Source organism: Neofelis nebulosa, chromosome 8 (assembly GCF_028018385.1).
Source record: "Neofelis nebulosa isolate mNeoNeb1 chromosome 8, mNeoNeb1.pri, whole genome shotgun sequence".
Taxonomy (NCBI): Eukaryota; Metazoa; Chordata; class Mammalia; order Carnivora; family Felidae; genus Neofelis; species Neofelis nebulosa.
Genome location: NC_080789.1, coordinates 63,467,541 through 63,486,492, shown reverse-complemented (window position 1 = coordinate 63,486,492; position 18,952 = coordinate 63,467,541). Strand labels below are relative to the sequence as shown.

At 46.5% G+C, this 18,952-nt stretch overlaps 1 protein-coding gene across 1 annotated transcript; it reads right to left on the bottom strand.

Annotated features, from left to right (window-relative positions):
* Positions 1-7,476: 7,476 nt before the first annotated feature.
* Positions 7,477-13,614, bottom strand: KRT5 (keratin 5). Its single transcript, XM_058742672.1, has 9 exons — positions 12,950-13,614; positions 12,153-12,367; positions 11,305-11,365; positions 11,099-11,194; positions 10,358-10,522; positions 9,843-9,968; positions 9,393-9,613; positions 8,621-8,655; positions 7,477-8,156 (listed from the first exon to the last, which is right to left on the bottom strand). The coding sequence occupies exons 1-9, from the start codon at positions 13,499-13,501 to the stop codon at positions 7,846-7,848; spliced, it is 1,782 nt and encodes a 593-aa protein (XP_058598655.1). The 5' UTR covers positions 13,502-13,614; the 3' UTR covers positions 7,477-7,845.
* Positions 13,615-18,952: the final 5,338 nt, after the last annotated feature.

The window sequence follows — 18,952 nt, the reverse complement described above, 5'->3', positions numbered from 1 at the left end:
ACAAAGATAGTTTCATTTCTTCCTAGTCTATATACCTTTTATTTGCTTTTCTTGTCTTATTACATTAGCTAGGAACTCCAGTGCAATGTTGAAAAGGAGTGGTGAGAAGGGACATCTTTGCCTTGTTTCCACTAAGAAGTGGAAAAGCTTCTAGTTTCTCACCATTAACTGTGATGTTAGTTGTAGATTTTTTGTAGATGTTCTTTATCAAGTTGAGGAAGTTACTCTCTATTTCTAGCTTGCTGAGAGTTTTTAATCTTAAATGGTGGAGGATTCTGTCAAATGCTTTTTCTGCATCTACTGACATTATCATGTGATTTTCTTCTATAGTCTGTTGATGTGATGAATTACAGTCCTTGATTTTTGGATAATTATCCAGCCTTACATATCTAGAATAAGTCCCACTTGCTTATGGTCTATAATTCTTTTTGTTATAATCCAACTTGTTAATATTTTTCTGAGGATTTTTGAATCCATGTTTATGAGAGATTTTGATTTATAGTTTTCCTATTTTGTAATGTCTTTGTCTGGTTTTGATATGAAGACAATGCTGGCCTCATAGAATGAGTTAGGAAGTATTCTTTCTGCTTCTTTCTACTGGAAGACACTGTGGAGAATTGGTATAATTTCTTCCTTAAAAGTTTCATAGAATTCACTAGTGAACCCATCTGGGCCTGATGTTTTTATTTTGGAAGATTATGAATTGTTGATTCAGTTACTTTAATAGGTAGATGCTTATTGACATTGTCTATTTCTTCTTATGTGAATTTTGGCAGGTTGTGTCTTTCAAGAAATTGGTCCATTTCATCTGGGTTATAAAATTTGTGGACATAGGGTTGTTCATAGTATTCTTTTATTATCTTTTTAATGTCCATGGGATCCATAGTGATGTCCACTCATTCATTTCTGATATTAGTAACTTGTGTCTTTTCTCTTTTTTTTCTCCTTAGTTAGGCTGGCTGGAGCATATTAATTTTATTGAACTTTTCAAAGAACGAGATTTTGGTTTCATTGAGTTTTTTTGTATTAATTTGTTGCTTTTACTTCATTTATTTCTGCTATAGTTTTTATTATTTATTTTCTTCTGCTTATTTTGAAATTAATTTGCTCTTCTTTTTCTACTTTCTACAGGTAGAAGCTTAGATTATTGATTTTTAGATGGTTCTTCTTTTCTAACGTATGCATTCAGTTCTATAGATTTCTTTCTATGCACTGCTTTTGCAGCATCCCACAAATTTGGTAAGTTGTATTTTTATTTTCACTTAGTTCAAATTATTTTTAAAATTTCTCCTGATATTTCTTCTTTGACTTTTGTGTTATTTAGAAGTGCGTTGTTTAATTTCCTCATAATTGGGGATTTTTCAGTTATTTTTCTGTCATTCATTTCTGATTTACTTCCACTGTGGTTTGAAAGCATAGATTGTATGATTTCTATTCTTTCTATCCTGCCAATGTTTCATGTAAGCTTGAGAAGAATGTGTATTCTGCTGCTGTTGGATGAAGTATTTGATAGATGTCAATTATATCCAGATGACTGATGGTGCTATTGAGTTCAATTATGTCCTAGTGATTTTCTGCCTACTAGATCTCTCAATTAATAATAGAGGGTTGTTAAAGTCAACAACTACAATAGTAGAGTCATCTGTTTCTCTGTGTCATTTATCAGTTTTTGCTTCATGTATTTTGATGCTCTTTTGTTGGGTGCATACACATTAAGGATTGTAATATCTTCTTGGGGAATTTATCCCTTTATCTCCTTTTCTCTCTGCCCCTCTCCCTGCTTGCATTCTCCCCCCCTCAAAATAAATAAACAAACATTTTAAATAAATAAATAAATAAATAAATAAATAAATAAACAATCATTTTCTCTTTCACATATAGGACAATATAATACAGCTAAAATTGAGTTTTGTTTATGATCTGAATTAAGACTCATGATACATTTTTTTTGCCATATGGAGAGTCAACTGACTTTGTAGTATTTGTTGTGCAAAACCACTCTTTCCTGATTGCACTGCAATGGCAACATTGTCCTAAATCAAGTGAGTCCCTATGTGGTTTGTTTCTAGATTCCATATATTGTTCCACTGGTCCATTTTTCAGTCATTTTCACAACACTACACTCTTATTTAGTATATTTTTATAAAAGTCTCAATATCTGGAACTATAAGAACTTTGTCTTTTTCAGGTTTTTTTTTTTTACTATTTTAGATTTTTTTCATTTCCATACAAATTTTAGAATAGGTTTATCAATTTCCCCAAAATACCAGCTGAAATTTGATTGAAATTGCTTTGTTTTTTGTTTGTTTGTTTTATTTAAATTCAAGTTAGTTAACATACAGTGTAGTCTTGGTTTCAGGAGTAGAACCCAGTGATTCATCTCTTACATACGAAACCCAGTGCTCATCCCCAAAAGTGCCCTCCTTAGTGCCCATCACCCATTTAACCCATCCCTCTACCCACCTTCCTTCCAGAAACCCTCAGTTTGTTTTCTGTATTTAAGAGTCTTTTATGGTTTGCCTCCCTCTCTGTTTTTATCTTATTTTCCTTTGCATTCCCATTTGTTCATCTGTTGTGTTTCTCAAATTCCACATATGAGTGAAGTCATAAGATATCTGTCTTTCTCTGAATGACTTATTTCTCTTAGCATAATACCCTCTAGTTCTATCCATGTTGTTGCAAATGGCAAGATTTCATTCTTTTTCATTGCTGAGTAGTATTCCATTGCGTGCGCACACACACACACACACACACACACATATATATATATATATATATATATATATCTCACATCTTCTTTATCCATTCATCAGTTGATGGACATTTGTGCTCTTTCCATAATTTCACTATTGTTGATTTTGAATCCATAGTTAAATTAGGGTAAATTGACACATTTACAATAATGAGTTTTCCAATCCATGAATACTGTATATACCTTGCTTTATTAGTTTTTAGTCATTTTCAATAAGGTTTTGTAGTTTTCTGTGTATAAGTTTTGCATATCTTTATTCTTATGTAACAGATATTTTTTTAAAAACAATTTTTTTTTATTTTTTTTTTTTCAACGTTTTTTTATTTATTTTTGGGACAGAGAGAGACAGAGCATGAACGGGGGAGGGGCAGAGAGAGAGGGAGACACAGAATCGGAAACAGGCTCCAGGCTCCGAGCCATCGGCCCAGAGCCTGACGCGGGGCTCGAACTCACGGACCGCGAGATCGTGACCTGGCTGAAGTCGGACGCTTAACCGACTGCGCCACCCAGGCGCCCCTGTAACAGATATTTTTGATGCTACTAAAAATGGGATCTTCTAAATTCTGTTTTCTAATTGTTTCTTGCTAATATATAGAAATACAATTGATTTTATATTAATTTTCTGGTAACCTTGATAAATTCACTCATTAATTCTAATAGCTTGAAGAATCTTTTGATTTTCTGCATATATAACCATGTAATATGCGAATAAGTGCAGTGTTGGTGTTAGTGTTGTTTTTGTTGTTGTTTTTCACTCCAATATTTAAGATGTTTATTTCCCTGTCTTGCCTTATTGCACTGGCTATGATCACCAGTATAATGTTGAATAATTGTGGTGATCATAGCTATCCTTGTCTCCTTCCTAGTGTCAATGAGAAAGTTTTGATCATTCAGTATTAAGTATAACATTTGCTGTCTGTTTTGTATATGTTCATGGGGCAAAGGAGACCATTTGATTTCTCTTTTTATTCTGTTAATGTTAATGTTATACATTATATAATTGTGGTGGGTTTTTTAAATGTTGAGCCACCCTTACTATAATGACCTTTGACAGCTTCTAAGCCCCCTATACATCCCTCTTCCCCTTTTCCCACATCTGAGAAAACTGATAAGAAAGAAGTCTTGATGTTCCTTCCCTTTTTTGTGACTAGTGAGAACTTCAAGCCATATGTGGGAATCCTCAGCCTGGCATAATGCCTAGCCACCATAAAAACCCTACTCCATCTCCATTCCTTGCTCTTTCAAGCCATATTTGAGCCAGTTTAGGAAGACTTCCCTTCTCTCCCTCAGAAAGCCTTATTATGTGTGTAATATATTTTCATGCCATCCTGGTGTGTATGTGTATTGTCATCAGTATCAATAGTTGAATCAAATTTTGAGTGGAGATCCATCCTGCCTCGGTAGGGTGGCTATAATAATTGGTACTGTGAGCAGGATGTCTAGATGATGACTATTACCACTGAGGTCCTTCTTTTCTTGCTTTGTCTCGCAGTATAGCTCTGCCATCTACTTGTAACCATACAGTTTGAGCTATTGCATTTTATCTAGTGGTTCTTTGAGTTGTGTTGCTGCCTGTTTTCAGACTTGCACTTTGAGCTGTATTGCTTTGTGTTACATCTACTGAGTTCTAGGCATCTGTTATAGACTTAACTGACCTATGAAGAAGTTTCAATAATCATAATTTAAAGACAGGAGTATGGGACTGGGGATGACCTCCTTAAAATGGCATTAGGTCATGCACTCAGCTCAGACTTATCTGTGTGTCTCATATTGAATTGTGTTCTCAATTCTCCCATAAACAATGACTGACACTAACATTAAGGGAATGACTCTTACCCTGTGATCATTAGTGTGTGTCTCAAGCAGGTATTAGTCTCCATTCTGTGAAGTGCTCAAGGGAAAGATCAATATATGGTCCCATCAAGGACCTGTGCAGTATATGGTCCCATCAGGTGATCACCCATGTGGAGAAAGAACAGTTACTATATGGCATGCTGAGGCCAGACTCTGAAAGGCAGATGGTTTACTAGGACCCTGCAAAATGCCTTTGCTGTTGTTGCTGCTTCCCATGCCCTTATTGCCAAAAAAGGTCCTCATCCTTAGGTCCATATAGGGGTACACACATATGTTATAGCTGTGACACAACTGTGATTCAACTATTTCCATGAGGGAATCCCCTCTGGAGGAATAAATTTATAGACATGAGGAAGGTAGAGAAAAAATCCCTCTCCCCCAAGTACATCGAATAAGCACAGTGAAGAAAAAGAGAGAGAGAGAATGGGAGGGAGAAAGAAAAGGAAAGAGGAAAGGAGGGAGGGAGGGAAGGAAGGAAGGAAGGCAGGAAGGAAGGGAGGGAGGGAAGGAGGGAGGGAGGGAGGAAGGAAGAGAGGGAGGGAAGGAGGGAGGGAGGGAGGGAGGGAGGAAGGGAGGGAGAGAAGAAGAAGAAAAAGCAAAAGAAGTAGAAGATGAAAGAAAGAATGGAATGTAAGAAAGAAATCTGGAAACAGGGAAGAAACAAAGAACTGAAACACAATCTGATGCCATTGGAAATTCAAAACTTACTAAGAGAATTTATGCATCAAAAAGATTTTTTTAATTTTTTAAAATTTTTTATTTTTTTCAATATATGAAATTTATTGTCAAATTGGTTTCCATACAACACCGAGTGCTCATCCCAAGAGGTGCCCTCCTCAGTACCCATCACCCACCCTCCCCTCCCTCCCACCCCCCATCAACCCTCAGTTTGTTCTCAGTTTTTAAGAGTCTCTTATGCTTTGGCTCTCTCCCACTCTAACCTCTTTTTTTTTTTTCCTTCCCCTCCCCCATGGGTTTCTGTTAAGTTTCTCAGGATCCACACAAGAGTGAAAACATATGGTATCTGTCTTTCTCTGTATGGCTTATTTCACTTAGCATAACACTCTCCAGTTCCATCCACGTTGCTACAAAGGGCCATATTTCATTCTTTCTCATTGCCACGTAGTACTCCATTGTGTATATAAACCACAATTTATCCATTCATCAGTTGATGGACATTTAGGCTCTTTCCATAATCTGGCTATTGTTGAGAGTGCTGCTATAAACATTGGGGTACAAGTGCCCCTATGCATCAGTACTCCTGTATCCCTTGGGTAAATTCCTAGCAGTGCTACTGCTGGGTCATAGGGTAGGTCTATTTTTAATTTTTTGATTAATTTTTTCTGTTTTTATGTTTTCCAGAGTGGCTGCACCAATTTGCATTCCCACCAACAGTGCAAGAGGATTCCCAAAAAAGATTTTTAAAAAGGGCATGGATTGGCTTTGTGCCTCTATCATGTAGGTTCTAAATTAGCTTTAACATCTGAAATACACCAATTGGCAAATCTTCATGACTTTAATCCATACTGGAAGTCAAATTACACTTATGCCTCATATCTCACTAAACTTATACAAGGTACCCCTGTAATCATGGGAGAGTTATTGAACCCAAAATAGAGAACAGATAGGCATGCCTCACGTTAATTAATCAGAGCTACTGACTTGCCTAAATTTCATCTATAGCCCCCTAAAACATCTCACAGTGGTCATGCACATTCAAACAAACTAAAATTAAATTAAGCCCTTGACACTTACACATTGGCTTGACAAAATGGGGCTCCATAGACCTTCCCCTCTATGCTCCAATGTAAATTAGAACAAGTCCTTCAAAGAGTGAAAACCATTATATGGGATCTGTTTAGAGAAGAGGGATTATGCTTACTCGTTCTCCATTCAAAAATCCAATTTGGCTTGGTTTTAAAGTTGGAAAGAATAAAGTTACCCCATAGTGGATTACCACAACCTTAATGTCATGGCCACACCCATTAAGGCCCCCTACTAATATTAATGAAATTGCTGACTCTATCCAATCAGCAACTGGTAAAGACTTTGCTTTCATGGATTTGGCCAACAATATTCTGTTCAATACCCATTCCCACAGCCTTTCATTCATTGTTTGCCTTCACCCCTGAAGGGGGACAACACATCTTTAACTCAGATGCTCAGGGAGTGCCTCCTTAACCTTGCATTGTACACAATCTTTGCAGGCAAGATCTTAAATGTATGTGACTTTCTCTAGGAGCACAAGTATGATATTACACTGATGAATCCTCCTCTGAAAAAATCACTGGACACATGCATTCAGGACATGCAAATACGAAGCAGCTCACAAAAAAAAAAGAGGATGGGCCACTGCTCCACACATAGTGCAAGTTCCTGCCATCTCAGTTAAATACTTCAAATTATCTGGTAATACAAAGGCCACATGGACACTGTCAAGAAATAGCTATTGACCCTTTTAGCACCTACAATACTAGAACAGGCCTAATGTCTTTTAGGCTTTTTTGAGTTCTGAAGGCAACATATTCCTTATTTACAAATCTCACTTAAGCCCATTTCTGCTATTACTTACAAATCAGCCCACCCTGAATCAAGCCCCTCCTAACAAAAGGCTCTAATATCTGTCCAAATTGCAATACAATGGACATTACCATTTATGCCCTTCAGAGACTCCTTCATTTTAGAGGCTTTAGCAACCTCGTCTTCTGCCTCTTGCAGTCTCTGGACCACTCATGATGGCCACTTTGCCTTCAAGGTCATTCCATTCTCCCCATGAATCATCAGAGGAGCCAATCACATCTGGACAGACTGCCCCTCATGGGGTCTCTAAGCTGGTTGTAAGCCTTGAAAAAACAATTCTGCACGACAGCTTATATTATAAAAGCATTTTTTATTTGCACACACTCTGGAGGTAGTCAGAACAAGAACAAAATTTGGGCTTAGGATGGGGACCCTGTTCTGAAAGATTTAGATACCAGAAAACTTTGGATTCTTCTCACATCAAGGACCATGCTATAGAGACCTAGAGGCTGATTTGAAGCAGAACATAGAATCATGACATGGGAGACTAGAGACTGGGGAGTGGACCCTTCCAGAAACCAAAGAATGCAGTTCTGCAATATGCTTGCTCTAGACTACGCTCCAGAAAAAGAAAAATTTTGGCTTGGCAACCACCTGGAAGAGGCGGTCACCACAGGTCTGGTGGCTGCACTTGAGAGGCAGTGACTTGTGGCAGGCTCTTAGCTCTTGAAGCTCTTCCGGGAAGAAGAGGTGGTGGAGACAAACTTGACACTGGAGCTGCTGCCCCCACCACTGCCAAAGCCCACCCCCAGGCTTCGGCCACTGCCTGCACTGAAGCCAGAGCCCCCCACACTGAGCCCACCACCGAGGCCAACGCCTCCACTGCTGCTGGAGTAGTAGCTCCCACCGCCACCTCCTCCAAGACCACCGCCAAGACCACCGCCAAGACCACCGCCAAGACCTCCACCAAGGCCACTGCCAAAGCCACTGCCGCCTCCGTAGCCAGAGGACACGCTGTTTGTGATGACAGCTGCAGAGAAAGGGGAGAGAACTTGGTAAGACCAGCTGGCTTGATTGATCCTACACGTCCAAATTATTTGATACTGCTAATGTTAGCACTGTACCTGGCCCCTTTCACAAAGTAGCAAATGAAGGCCCAGAACTAATCCATTTAGTTAAGTCCCTAACAGACAGTTGGTGAGCATAGAAGGCAAGGGATGGTGCTAAGTCTTCAGCACGTAAGGACAACAACAGGGAAAGGTTACAAGATGTGTAGGATATAGGGTCATACCCTTTAAGAAACAAGACATGCGCCATGTTGGTTCATGTCTCAGTCTGTGTTCTTTCCCCTCTACCACCTGCTTCCCACTAAGTGTATTAAATACATCATATATTGGGATGGGAGTTACTAGTATCTAGAAATAGTAGGATTTTGACTTGGTGCAAAATACCCCATGTTATCATCATTGTTAATGTCTGTTCAACTTTACTTACAGATGTTGACTGGTCCAACTCCTTCTCCACTCAGTCTAAAAGGAGAAAAATTAAAGTCAGAGTTTAAAACTCCCCAAAAGACAGTAGTAGTCCATGTGGATAATTCCCATAGTCATGTTTAGAGCTTGTTTTACAAACAAGGAGACTGCATGCCCAAAAGCTGCTTAAATCAGAGAAAGAGATAGCCCTCTAGAGTGACTTCCAATGAAGAGGTGTTGACCTAAAAACAGGTTATGGGAGGAAGATTGTAATTCACATTCTCCTCCACCCATTATACAAAAACTATGAGTAAGAGGCTGTGGGAAATATGAATATATATGAAGGAGTTTTGGCCTGGTAGGAGCTGACATTCTCTGAGGGGACTTGGCATGGACAGAAATACTTCTAACAGGAAGGACACAGTGGATAGTGTCCGAAGATTGCAGAAAACGGGGTAGTTTGAGAATCCAAATGCAAGTGAATTCAAGCCAGCTGGAGTAATCATGAAACGCTTCCTGAAGAAAAGATACTTGAAGAATGAGGAAGATATTTGTTGAGTTGCTTAGCTGTTTGAAAGAGAGGAATCTGATGCTGGGAACAGGGTCAGAAACATTGTATAGGTCAGCTGTATGCCTCGGTGTCAGATTGAAACTGGATTAGTGAAGAATAATTATCATGCACAAGACAGTGGTCACTTGTTTGTGTGATTTACACCCCGTAGTGGAGGAGAAGCTTCATATTATCAAATGTGAGGCCATCCTGAGCTTGTGAAGTGAGTCATTATGTTGCCCACCTGCACTCCTCGCCCTCCAGCAGCTTCCTGTAGGTGGCAATCTCCACATCCAGGGCCAGCTTGGTGTTCATGAGCTCCTGGTACTCCCTGAGCAGCCGGGCCATGTCCTGCTTGGCCTTTTGCAGAGCATCCTCCAGCTCAGCCAGCTTGTGCTTGGCGTCCTTGAGGGCCAGCTCCCCACGTTGCTCAGCATCAGCAATGGCGTTCTGCAGATTGGCACACTACGGAGGGAAAGAAGAGAGTGGGGACTCTTTAGTAGCTGAGCTAGGCCTGAGGTATCTCATTCTGAGATTCCAGGGAGAAGCCAGTACATTTGTCCTGGTCATTGTGGATTGTAGAACATTGAAATGCTGGTACTTGTCCCAGTTCTGCGCGCGCGTGTGTGTGTGTGTGTGTGTGTTTATAAAAAGTAAAACAAAACCAAACAGAGGTCTCCCAACCTCTCCCTACCTGCTTCTTGACATTGTCAATCTCAGCTCTAAGCCTCTGGATCATCCGGTTCATCTCAGAGATCTCTTGCTTGGTGTTGCGGAGATCATCCCCGTGCCGGCCTGCTGTCTGCTGCAGCTCTTCATACTGATGCCACCAGAAAAAAGGAAAGATCCCAATCATATGAGGGAGGAAACATTTTCCCAAAGCTCACAGGTAGGAGCTACCAAGGTGGCAAGTAGTGTAGTTGTCTGGGGCCTGGTGCTAGTTTCAGCTTTGTCCAGGTGGACCTGGTCTTAGATCATTTTCCCTTTAGCGCCTTTGCTTTCATAGAGACATAGGTGTGGGATTCAGAATGAGATTCTCCTTAAGGTTCTTGAATTTATATGGAAAATACATGCATAATTGTTCCCATAAGTCATCCAAAGAGGCCTCAGCAGGTTTCAGAAGCCCCACCCTTAGCATTTTGTCAATGACCTGGAATCCTAGACATGTGTCCATCCCCTCACTCAGGATATATTCACCACAGCACCCACCTTGGTCTGGTACCAGGACTCAGCTTCTGTCCGACTGCGGTTAGCAATCTCCTCATATTGGGCTTTAACCTCAGAGATGATGCTGTCCAGGTCCAGGTTCCGGTTGTTGTCCATGGACAGGACCACAGAAGTGTCTGAGACATGCGTCTGCATCTGGGACAGCTCCTGTGGGGAGATTTGAAGTCAGCATTAATATCAGGTCCATTCAAATCTTCCATTCATTGTGGTATGTCAGCTTGAGAAAAGAAATAAAACACCTACATCAAAAATTTAGATAAGTTAATAAACAATCCAAATCATTACTCCATCTACTTAAAAAAAAACTTTAACAACTCTAAACCTCCAATAAACCCTCATCATGTAACTTCTCAGACTCACATCTTCTTGGGTCATACTTTATTTTAAAAGAATCTAGCTGTGTGGTCTGCATGCTGGGAGAAAACAGAGAGGGGGTGGCACTCCTGCAAGGGGAGGTGGCCAGAAAAAGAATACTTGTACCTCTAATAACTCACTCCAAACCTCACTCTGCAAAATGACTGTTGAAGAGGTCTTTTGCTTTAAATTTGACTTTCTTTTTTTAAAGTGTTGGCTTCATAAGTAACAAAGTGTGAGTAGTACCAAGGGGGAAGGAGAGACAGAGATGTGTCCACAGCCTAGGAATCACTGAGGTCAATCCTGGAGCCCCTAATTTTTGGTGATGTCCCCCATGTCTCTGGGTCCCAAATAGGGGGCATTTCCTACCGCCTCAAAGAACATCTTCATGAAGTTGATCTCGTCCATTAGGGCATCGACCTTGGCCTCTAGCTCCACCTTATTCATGTAGGCAGCATCCACGTCCTAGAGAAACAGGGATGGTTGGCACCACACCCGATTTTTACCCTGACATAAATGAATGACACCATAAGACAGCATAGCCATAGGCTATAGGCTGTCTTCTACCCACGCACCTTCTTCAGCATCACAAACTCATTCTCAGCAGTGGTACGCTTGTTGATTTCATCTTCATACCTGGTAGTAAAAAGGATGGGAAGTGCTGATCAGGAGATGAGGGACAGGTAAGGCCTGGGGTCTTTACTGCATGAAGACAACTGTGAGCCTGCCTTCCCTCTAGGAAGGGTCTTCTCGCATCATGAGGGCAGAGAGTGGGGGAGCACTGGTAGTCTGAACCCCTGGGCAAGGTCCTCACCCATAAGGATGTCGGTTTTTCTGTAACTGCCTACCAGATAATCTTTATATTATTGCTACAATTCAGTGGTATCAGGAATATTCCTGGAAAGAAGCTGTGCTGTTTCTCCCCAACTCCACCTCTAGTCAATTTCCCTACTGCTTTTTTTTTTTCAGCTTTCACGGCCTTGTGAAAAAACAAACCAAAAACTACCAACCCAGCTGCTTGTTCACAAGGACTAAAGAAATTATTTGAGCCACTTATGTTGGGTTATGTCCTCAGTTCCTGCTTTGGGGGCCACCCATCAGAAAGCCCATGTTGTATCCTTCCAGTGTCCTGGGGAGAAAAGCCCCAAAGAGCAAGGATTACATGATGTTTATTTCGCCAGGTGGTACCAAGGGCACTGAGCTTGCTGCTTTGGCTGGTGGCTAAGTGCCTTACCAATGGACTGAACTTGGGCCTGGTACTTTCTAAACATGGGCTGGATTTTTTCCCTAGTACTTCAGGTGTCCGTAGAAAGGTATACACATCTAGCCCGTGGGGAAAGCATAGGTGGCAGGCAGTCTGGTTATGAAGTGCATCTGGTGCCAAGAAGACACCACTGCGCCATCTCTGCTCCCCACAACCCACTTGTTCTTGAAGTCCTCCACCAGGTCCTGCATGTTCCTCAGCTCTGAGTCCAGGCGGCCCCTCTCCCCCAGGATGCTGTCCAGCTGTCTCCTGAGGTTGTTGATGTATTGCTCAAACAAGGGCTCCAGGTTCTGCCTCACGGTCTTGGTGCCCTGCTCCTGGAGCAGAGTCCACTTGGTGTCCAGGACCTTGTTCTGTTGTTCCAGGAACCGCACCTGGAGAAGGCAGAGTGTGAAGGTGGAGAAACTTGAATTTCGTGTCTCAATGGTCAATTCACCAGTTTTCCTCCCATTTCATGCTGCCCTCCCCCCGCCCCCTCACCATGCACCGCCATGCCTGGCCCTGGGCCCCAGGAGGGGAGGTCCAGAGTGAGGTGCCCAACCTCACTGTTCTATGGGAGACAGGACACACAGCCTGCACCGTGGGCACAGCTGGGTGGTGCATGGCCTGGTGCAGTGGTGGCTGTGAAGGTACTCAGATTACTGCCCGATGAACTCATCTACTTTTCTATTCAATCAGCCCTGTTACGTGAGGCATAGAATTCATCTCTCTGTCCCGCAGGAATCAAGGAGCCCTTTCGGGGTAATCTCTGAAGAGCGAAGAAATAGAAGCAATAAGACCCACTCTTCTATGCTGCCAGTCTAAGAAAATGGGCCACAAATCCAGCACACAGAAAAAACCATAACAGACACCTATGCAGGTATTTGCACAAAGTCAGAAAACCTCCCTTCTTCCCCCTTTCTTTGGCATTTATATATACACTCATATTGTTTTTTTCAAAAAGGACCCCGGCTCACCTTGTCGATGAAGGAGGCGAACTTGTTGTTGAGGGTCTTGATCTGCTCCCGCTCCTCAGTCCTCACCCGCTGGATGGTGGGGTCGATTTGCAGGTTGAGGGGAGTCAGGAGACTCTGGTTGACGGTGACCTCTTGGATGCCTCCGGGGGGGCACACAGGGAAGCCAGGGCCACCAAAGCCACCTCCAAAGCCAGCGCCGCCACCGAGCCCAAAGCCGCCACCGGCTCCGCCGCCAAAACCAAATCCACTCCCGGCTCCACCTCCGAAGCCATAGCCGCCTCCAGCACCTGCACCAAATCGGTTCCTGAAGCTGCCACCACTAGTGCTGATGGAGATCCTCTTGGAGCCTCCCAGGTTGTAGAGGCTCCGGCTGCCATAGCCACCTGCTCCACAAGCACCCCCTAGGCTGACCCTGCCGAAGCCGCCACCGCCACCCCCGGACCGGGACACGGAGGTGAAACTGGTGCGGGAGACAGACGGGGTAATGGCAGAGGCAGCGCTAAAGCTACGGCCGCCCCCACTCCGGAAGGATACACTCGACTGGCGAGACATGATGGCTTGTTCCTGGCGGAGCAAGAGTACCGGGCACTAGGGGTCGGGAAGTGCTGACGAGAACAGAGCTCAGCAGGACGCAGAAGGCGGCTCTGTTACCCAGGAACTTCAATCCCCCCTTTTTATCCTCTAGGACTGGGTTGGGCGGGAGAACTGTCGAGCTGTGAATGATGAAGTGGGCTGGGCATGCCTGGGGGGCAGCTGTGAGCTCACCGTCACACCTGCACAGTGGTGTGGGGTGCAAACGCTTGCTTCCTGGCAGGCTGTGCTCAGTTAGGAATAACCTTGCCTTGCAGCGCTGATGTCTTGGCAGAAAGCTGGCGATGCTGCCAGCCAGTCTCTCTTCGCCATGGGGGCCCGGGGCAGTGAGCACCAAGAAGGGCACCAGAAAGTAGGGGGGCATTTGGCCGCTATCCTAAGGGGTCCTTACAGGACCAGGGATACTGTCAACCATCTCAGCACGGTGTACACAGTTCACGAACTGGAGGAAAGTGAGTCCCCACTGGCAGGGAACTGCTTTTTTTACTCTTTTAGGCAGGAGGTTGCTGCAGGGATTTGGGCAGTTGGAAGGGCATCTGTGGCCTCAGAGCTCAGCTATGTGCTGCAGGGGAAAATAGACTTCTGTCCTTTGTTGCACAATTTGCTTTCTTGGGGGAGGCCAAGTTAGCATCCCAGAGGCCACAGGGCAGGTTCTCTGGCAACGTCTGCACTAGAAAGGCTCCCCAAGCCCCAGGCTCCAGAAACAGAGAATGTAGGGTGTCCTCAGCCCCTGGTCTAGACCTCTTTGCGCCTGCAGGGGCAGGCCTGTCGCTCCATAGCTCCTCCTGATTTGAGATTTTCTGTGGCTTTGACCTTTCCCCTTGCTCTTCGGCCTGGGCAGGACCCCATGAGGGCTTAGCAAACCCAAGGGGCCCATGCAATCCCTCACAAGAGGTCCCTAGACTCAGCCTGGCAATCACGTCTGTCTTCAGAGGGAGCTGCTCTGCCCGTCCCCCTCCCCTCAGCCCCCCAGGTGTGTTCCAGCAAGCCCTCAGTTATTCCACTAGGGAAGAAATGAGTCATCGTATCTGTTGATACAGGCTGAAGGCTGCCACAAACACATACCTGCAGGAGCTTCTAATCTCATCAGGAACATGTTGAGAATCTGTCGGCCTGTTATAACGGCGAACCACCCCGTTGCAAGCAGCGGGGACTACTGTGGTTTCTCTAAGCGCCAGCCCAAAGTTTCCTTGAGGGCCAGGGGAACAGAAAATGGAATCCCACGGCTATGGATTGTCCTGCCAGATAGGCCAGGCGGAGCAGATTTGGGGTGGGGGGGGCAGGCATAGCTGTCTGCCACAGTCACTTTAGACAGGACCCCTGCAAGCCCCCTCTGCTGTGCTTGTCCAGGGGGGCTGTGGCACCGCATGGAGCAGAGGGGGTCTGCTTAGGCTTAGCAAGTGTCTGTCTTAAACCACACCCTTCCTTTTGGCCGCAGACCTGAGTGGGATCACCTCTCGGCCTCCTCCAAATAGAAGCAGGACTCTGAGTCAGCACAGCACTGGGTGATTAAGAGCTGGGGCAGGGTGGGGGGCACCCCTGGGCTGGGGCTGGAAGTCGGGGATGGACTGAGAGCCTCAGGGCTGAGGGGCTACATTCGCAGGAGTAAAGGAAGGAGGACCCAGCCCAGGCTCAAGAATCTCTAGTCAGGCCTGCAGTTCGCTACAGGGAAGCCGGAGCTGTGGGAAAATAACTCTGAGCTGCTGGGAATCAGCTAAGATGTGCTCGTTCACCAGAGGGCTGTGATGAGCAAGCAGTGGACAGGTAAATCCAGATAGACAGACCGATGGCCAGAGCTCGCCTCACAGGTCTTGGGCAATGAGGTTTGGGTTGCCTCCCCTGCCTGGAGAATTCCTGAGACTCTCAGAGATTAATTTTACTGAGCTCGCCAATTTCACACATTGTTGCCTCTTGGGGAACGGATGTGAATGTCTTGGGGACCCGGAGACATACTGGGGGACTACTCCCAGCAGCTGATAGATCAGGCCCAAGCGGACAGCGGGTGTCTGGGGAGATCACCATCAGGGTATGCACCCACCCCCACCCCCACCCCGCCCCACACAGGTTCTGGGTACAGTCTCCGCTGCCCTCAGGGCAGCCCCACCCCTCCTGAGACACTGGAGCATTCTCTTCTCCCCATCCCTCCTCCTCTGGGCTTTGTTGAGGAAAAAGAAGGCCTCGGTGGAACAGGAATGCATTCTGGCCAGTCTGAGAATCTCTAGAGTGTGCCAACCTCGGATTCAATGCCAGGGACCAAGGGTGTGTGGGTGGCGAGTAACTGTGGCAGGGAGAGTTTGGGTGCCTGACTTGGGGCGGGGGAGGGTGGGGGAAGCAGCACTTTTCGGTCCAAGCTTTGTGGGAGCCCTCCCCTAAGCAGGTAGGCAACCCCTCCTGCTGTGCCAGACCCGGAAAGCTATAAATAAGGGGGGAGCCAGGCACCAGGAGCAGCTCAGTGTGGGAGAGTCCCAGGCCGGCTAGCATTTCACCGTGGCAGGAAGAGAGGGATTACGCGGAGCTCACCAAGCTTCTCTGCTGGGCACCCACAGAACGAGTTACCAAGTATTGGCAGCACACGTCTCTTAGCTTTTCCCATCAGCAGACGACGAGTACAGGGCTAAATGCGCCGTAGTGGATGGCCCTGTTGGCCTCCCTGCAGAGGGAGGCAGAACACACTAGCCTCCATCACGGAGGTGTGAGGGGACGTCACATCTGGGCAGCATTTCCTAAACAGGACATGCCCCACAGAGCGGGCAGGGAGAAGCATAAGTCCAGGTGTCCACAGGCAAGGACTAGGCTAAATCCCACGATTCCAGCCCAGGGCCCCATCCGTGGAGCCCCACCGCAATGTGGAAGAGACATGAGGAGTAGAACATACATGGAACAGAAGATGGTTTGCACATACCCTCGAGGTCTCCCCAAGCTGGACACTCCCCAGGGTTAGGGAACACACCTGGCTCACCTGCACCTTGCCACCACACAATCTGCCCAGCCTTACACACTGGAGGTGCTCAGCAAACAGTTTTTGAATGGAACTGACAGGCATAAGGCATCTCCTCCTTCCACTCCTTCCCCAGATCTTTGTGTGAGGCTCTCCCTTGCCCCGTGCCAAGTCCCAGAGTCCTGTCCACCTGTGTCTATCCCCAGGTCCATGTTCAGAAGGTGGGTCTCTTGTCCCCTTCAGCCTCTGAGGACAGAGCTCATGACTCTTCATCCCATGGACTTTGCTCCATTCCTGTCCCACCACCCCAGCCCTGAGAGCACCTGAGCTCACTAGCAGCCCCTGTGCCCTGCCCCAGCCTCCACGTCCCCCTCTGGGAGAAAGAGAAAGTTGCAGTGTCCTTCTTGCCTTTGCTTTTGCAGACTTTCTATCCCATGCCTGTTCAGCACAAAAAGTGGGGAGCCATAGTTGGGGCATGAATCATCCTATTCACTGGGCAGTGTTTGGCAGCCCCATCTGGGAGCGCAGAACCAGATCCGGCGGGATGGGGACTTCGTGCCAGCCCCAGCACCTCCTCACAAAGCCCTGCCTCAGGGAGGAACTGAGGGAAGAATTTTCCTGCCTCCACCCAAAGTCAGCGGAATCCTGCCTGCACCCCAACTGTGGGTCCCAGCTTTGATCTCAGCTGGATTCTCAGGGCCATAGAGGACTGGGGAGCCCAACACCCCACCCCTCCCTCCTGCACTTCCTCATGCTGCTGCAAGGGCCACCCCACCTCTCAGGGACTGTCACCCCCCACATCTGCAAACAGACCTGGGTAGGGATGCGAATGTCCACAAGCAAGTGCTCCATCTTGGCTCAGGTGGGTTTTGGAGGAAGGGCCCTGTTGCTGTTATTTGGGTCATGGTGACGAGTGGGCCCTTGGGGTTGACTCTTCCTGTGCAAGGGTTTCACACAAATTGTGAGCTGCAGCATGGGTGGAGAAGCCTGTGCGCCAACTGTGGGCCCCGTTTTGGTCCTCAGGCAGCCCTGGAACTGCTGGGACCCTGGACATCCGGGCCCAGCCTTGCACTGCAGTTCCCCCCGCGATGCTGGGAGAAAGCAGGGTCTGCACAGGCAGTAGGAAGGGGACTGCATGAGCTGGAGCTGTGATTGCGAGCTGGCTAGGGTTGGCAGGAAGGGTGGGGCAGACATGCAGGGGGCCCTGGGGAGCAGGCGATGGGCGCCTGTGGGACTGAGCTCTGAGCTGCCCTCCGACAGGCCCCTGCAAGCCTGGGGAATGCTCTTTGCTCATTTGAAGGGTGTTTTGCCAATGGCATACCAAAGCCTTTGAAAATCCCCCTGGGTTGATTGAAACTCTGGGCTGGAAATCAACAAATACTTTAATTAGTCAGAGGGACTTAAAAAGGATATACAGCAAAACGCTCTGTGCTTTGCTTTCTCATGGAGGGTGGTTTTATTTTTTATTTTTTTAAATAAACACTTCTGTAGGCCTTCCCACATGCAAGGCACTGTCCTACGAACTTGGCATCTGTACATCTGAAATGGTGAAGAAGCAAAGAAGGGCTTTCACCACTTTCTTGGCATTTGCTTTGGTCCTTACACGTGGGTGTGAGTGTGCCTGGTACTCTGGAAAACCGCAGTAACTTCTCTATGGAGGAGAGGCAGGGACACGACTCGCTGATAGCAGGCTTCTCTCCTGACTGGGTCCGAGACTGCAAGGAGACTCTCTTGCATCCCTAACCTGTCCTGTCCCTTTTCTCCCTGCTCTTTCCTACACGCCTCCCCGTCCTCTGCCCCAACAGCTGCCAGGAGGGGAGGGAAGGCGGAAGACAGAGGCTGGAGCTGTCCTCTGGAGGTTCTGCCTGGTACACTGCCTCCTCGTCCTGCCCTAGGGCAAGGCATGGGGACAGAGTCTGGTTTCCATTTGCCACCCCCACCCCCCCCACCACCGCTCCCCGCTGTGACCTAGCTAGCTATAATCATATGGAGTGAGTGGGCCCAGACAATGAGGTTGGGGAAGAGGGAGAAGAAAACCCAGGGCCATCTCAGGAAACACTGGGCGTTGGGACATTCCTGGAGGCACACCGATTCCTGCCCAGCCCAGCCATACCCTCTGCATGTTCACAGATCCTGTCTTCACACCCCATAGGCACACAAACTGTGGGCCTTGCTCACCACCCGCTGGGACCGACAGTCACTGTTGAGTGCTCATGAAAAGAGGTTAGCTTTTTCCAAGAGAGACACAGTGTCCCAGGCAACTGGGAAAACACTTGTACCAACCATTTACTAATTTCTTCATTCACCACAAGTGCTTTGAGCAGTTGTGGGGGACCATGCACTGGGCTGCCACCATGGGGGTGCAGCAGTGAAGAGGACAGGCCCGTGGGGGAGAACCAGGGTCTGAGGACAAGGCTGGGTCTCCCCAGTCTCCTTGCCAGGCTGAGGACGGTGACCTATATCATCGCCTGGGG

Coding starts and splice junctions, on each gene's coding strand:
- KRT5 (XM_058742672.1), bottom strand. CDS start 13,501: ATGTCTCGCCAGTCGAGTGTATCCTTCCGGAGTGGGGGCGGCCGTAGC. Junction 11,366..12,152: donor GTGGAGGACTTCAAGAACAA/GTGGGTTGTGGG, acceptor TTTTACTACCAG/GTATGAAGATGAAATCAACA. Junction 8,157..8,620: donor AGTTGGACCAGTCAACATCT/GTAAGTAAAGTT, acceptor CTTTCTCTGCAG/CTGTCATCACAAACAGCGTG.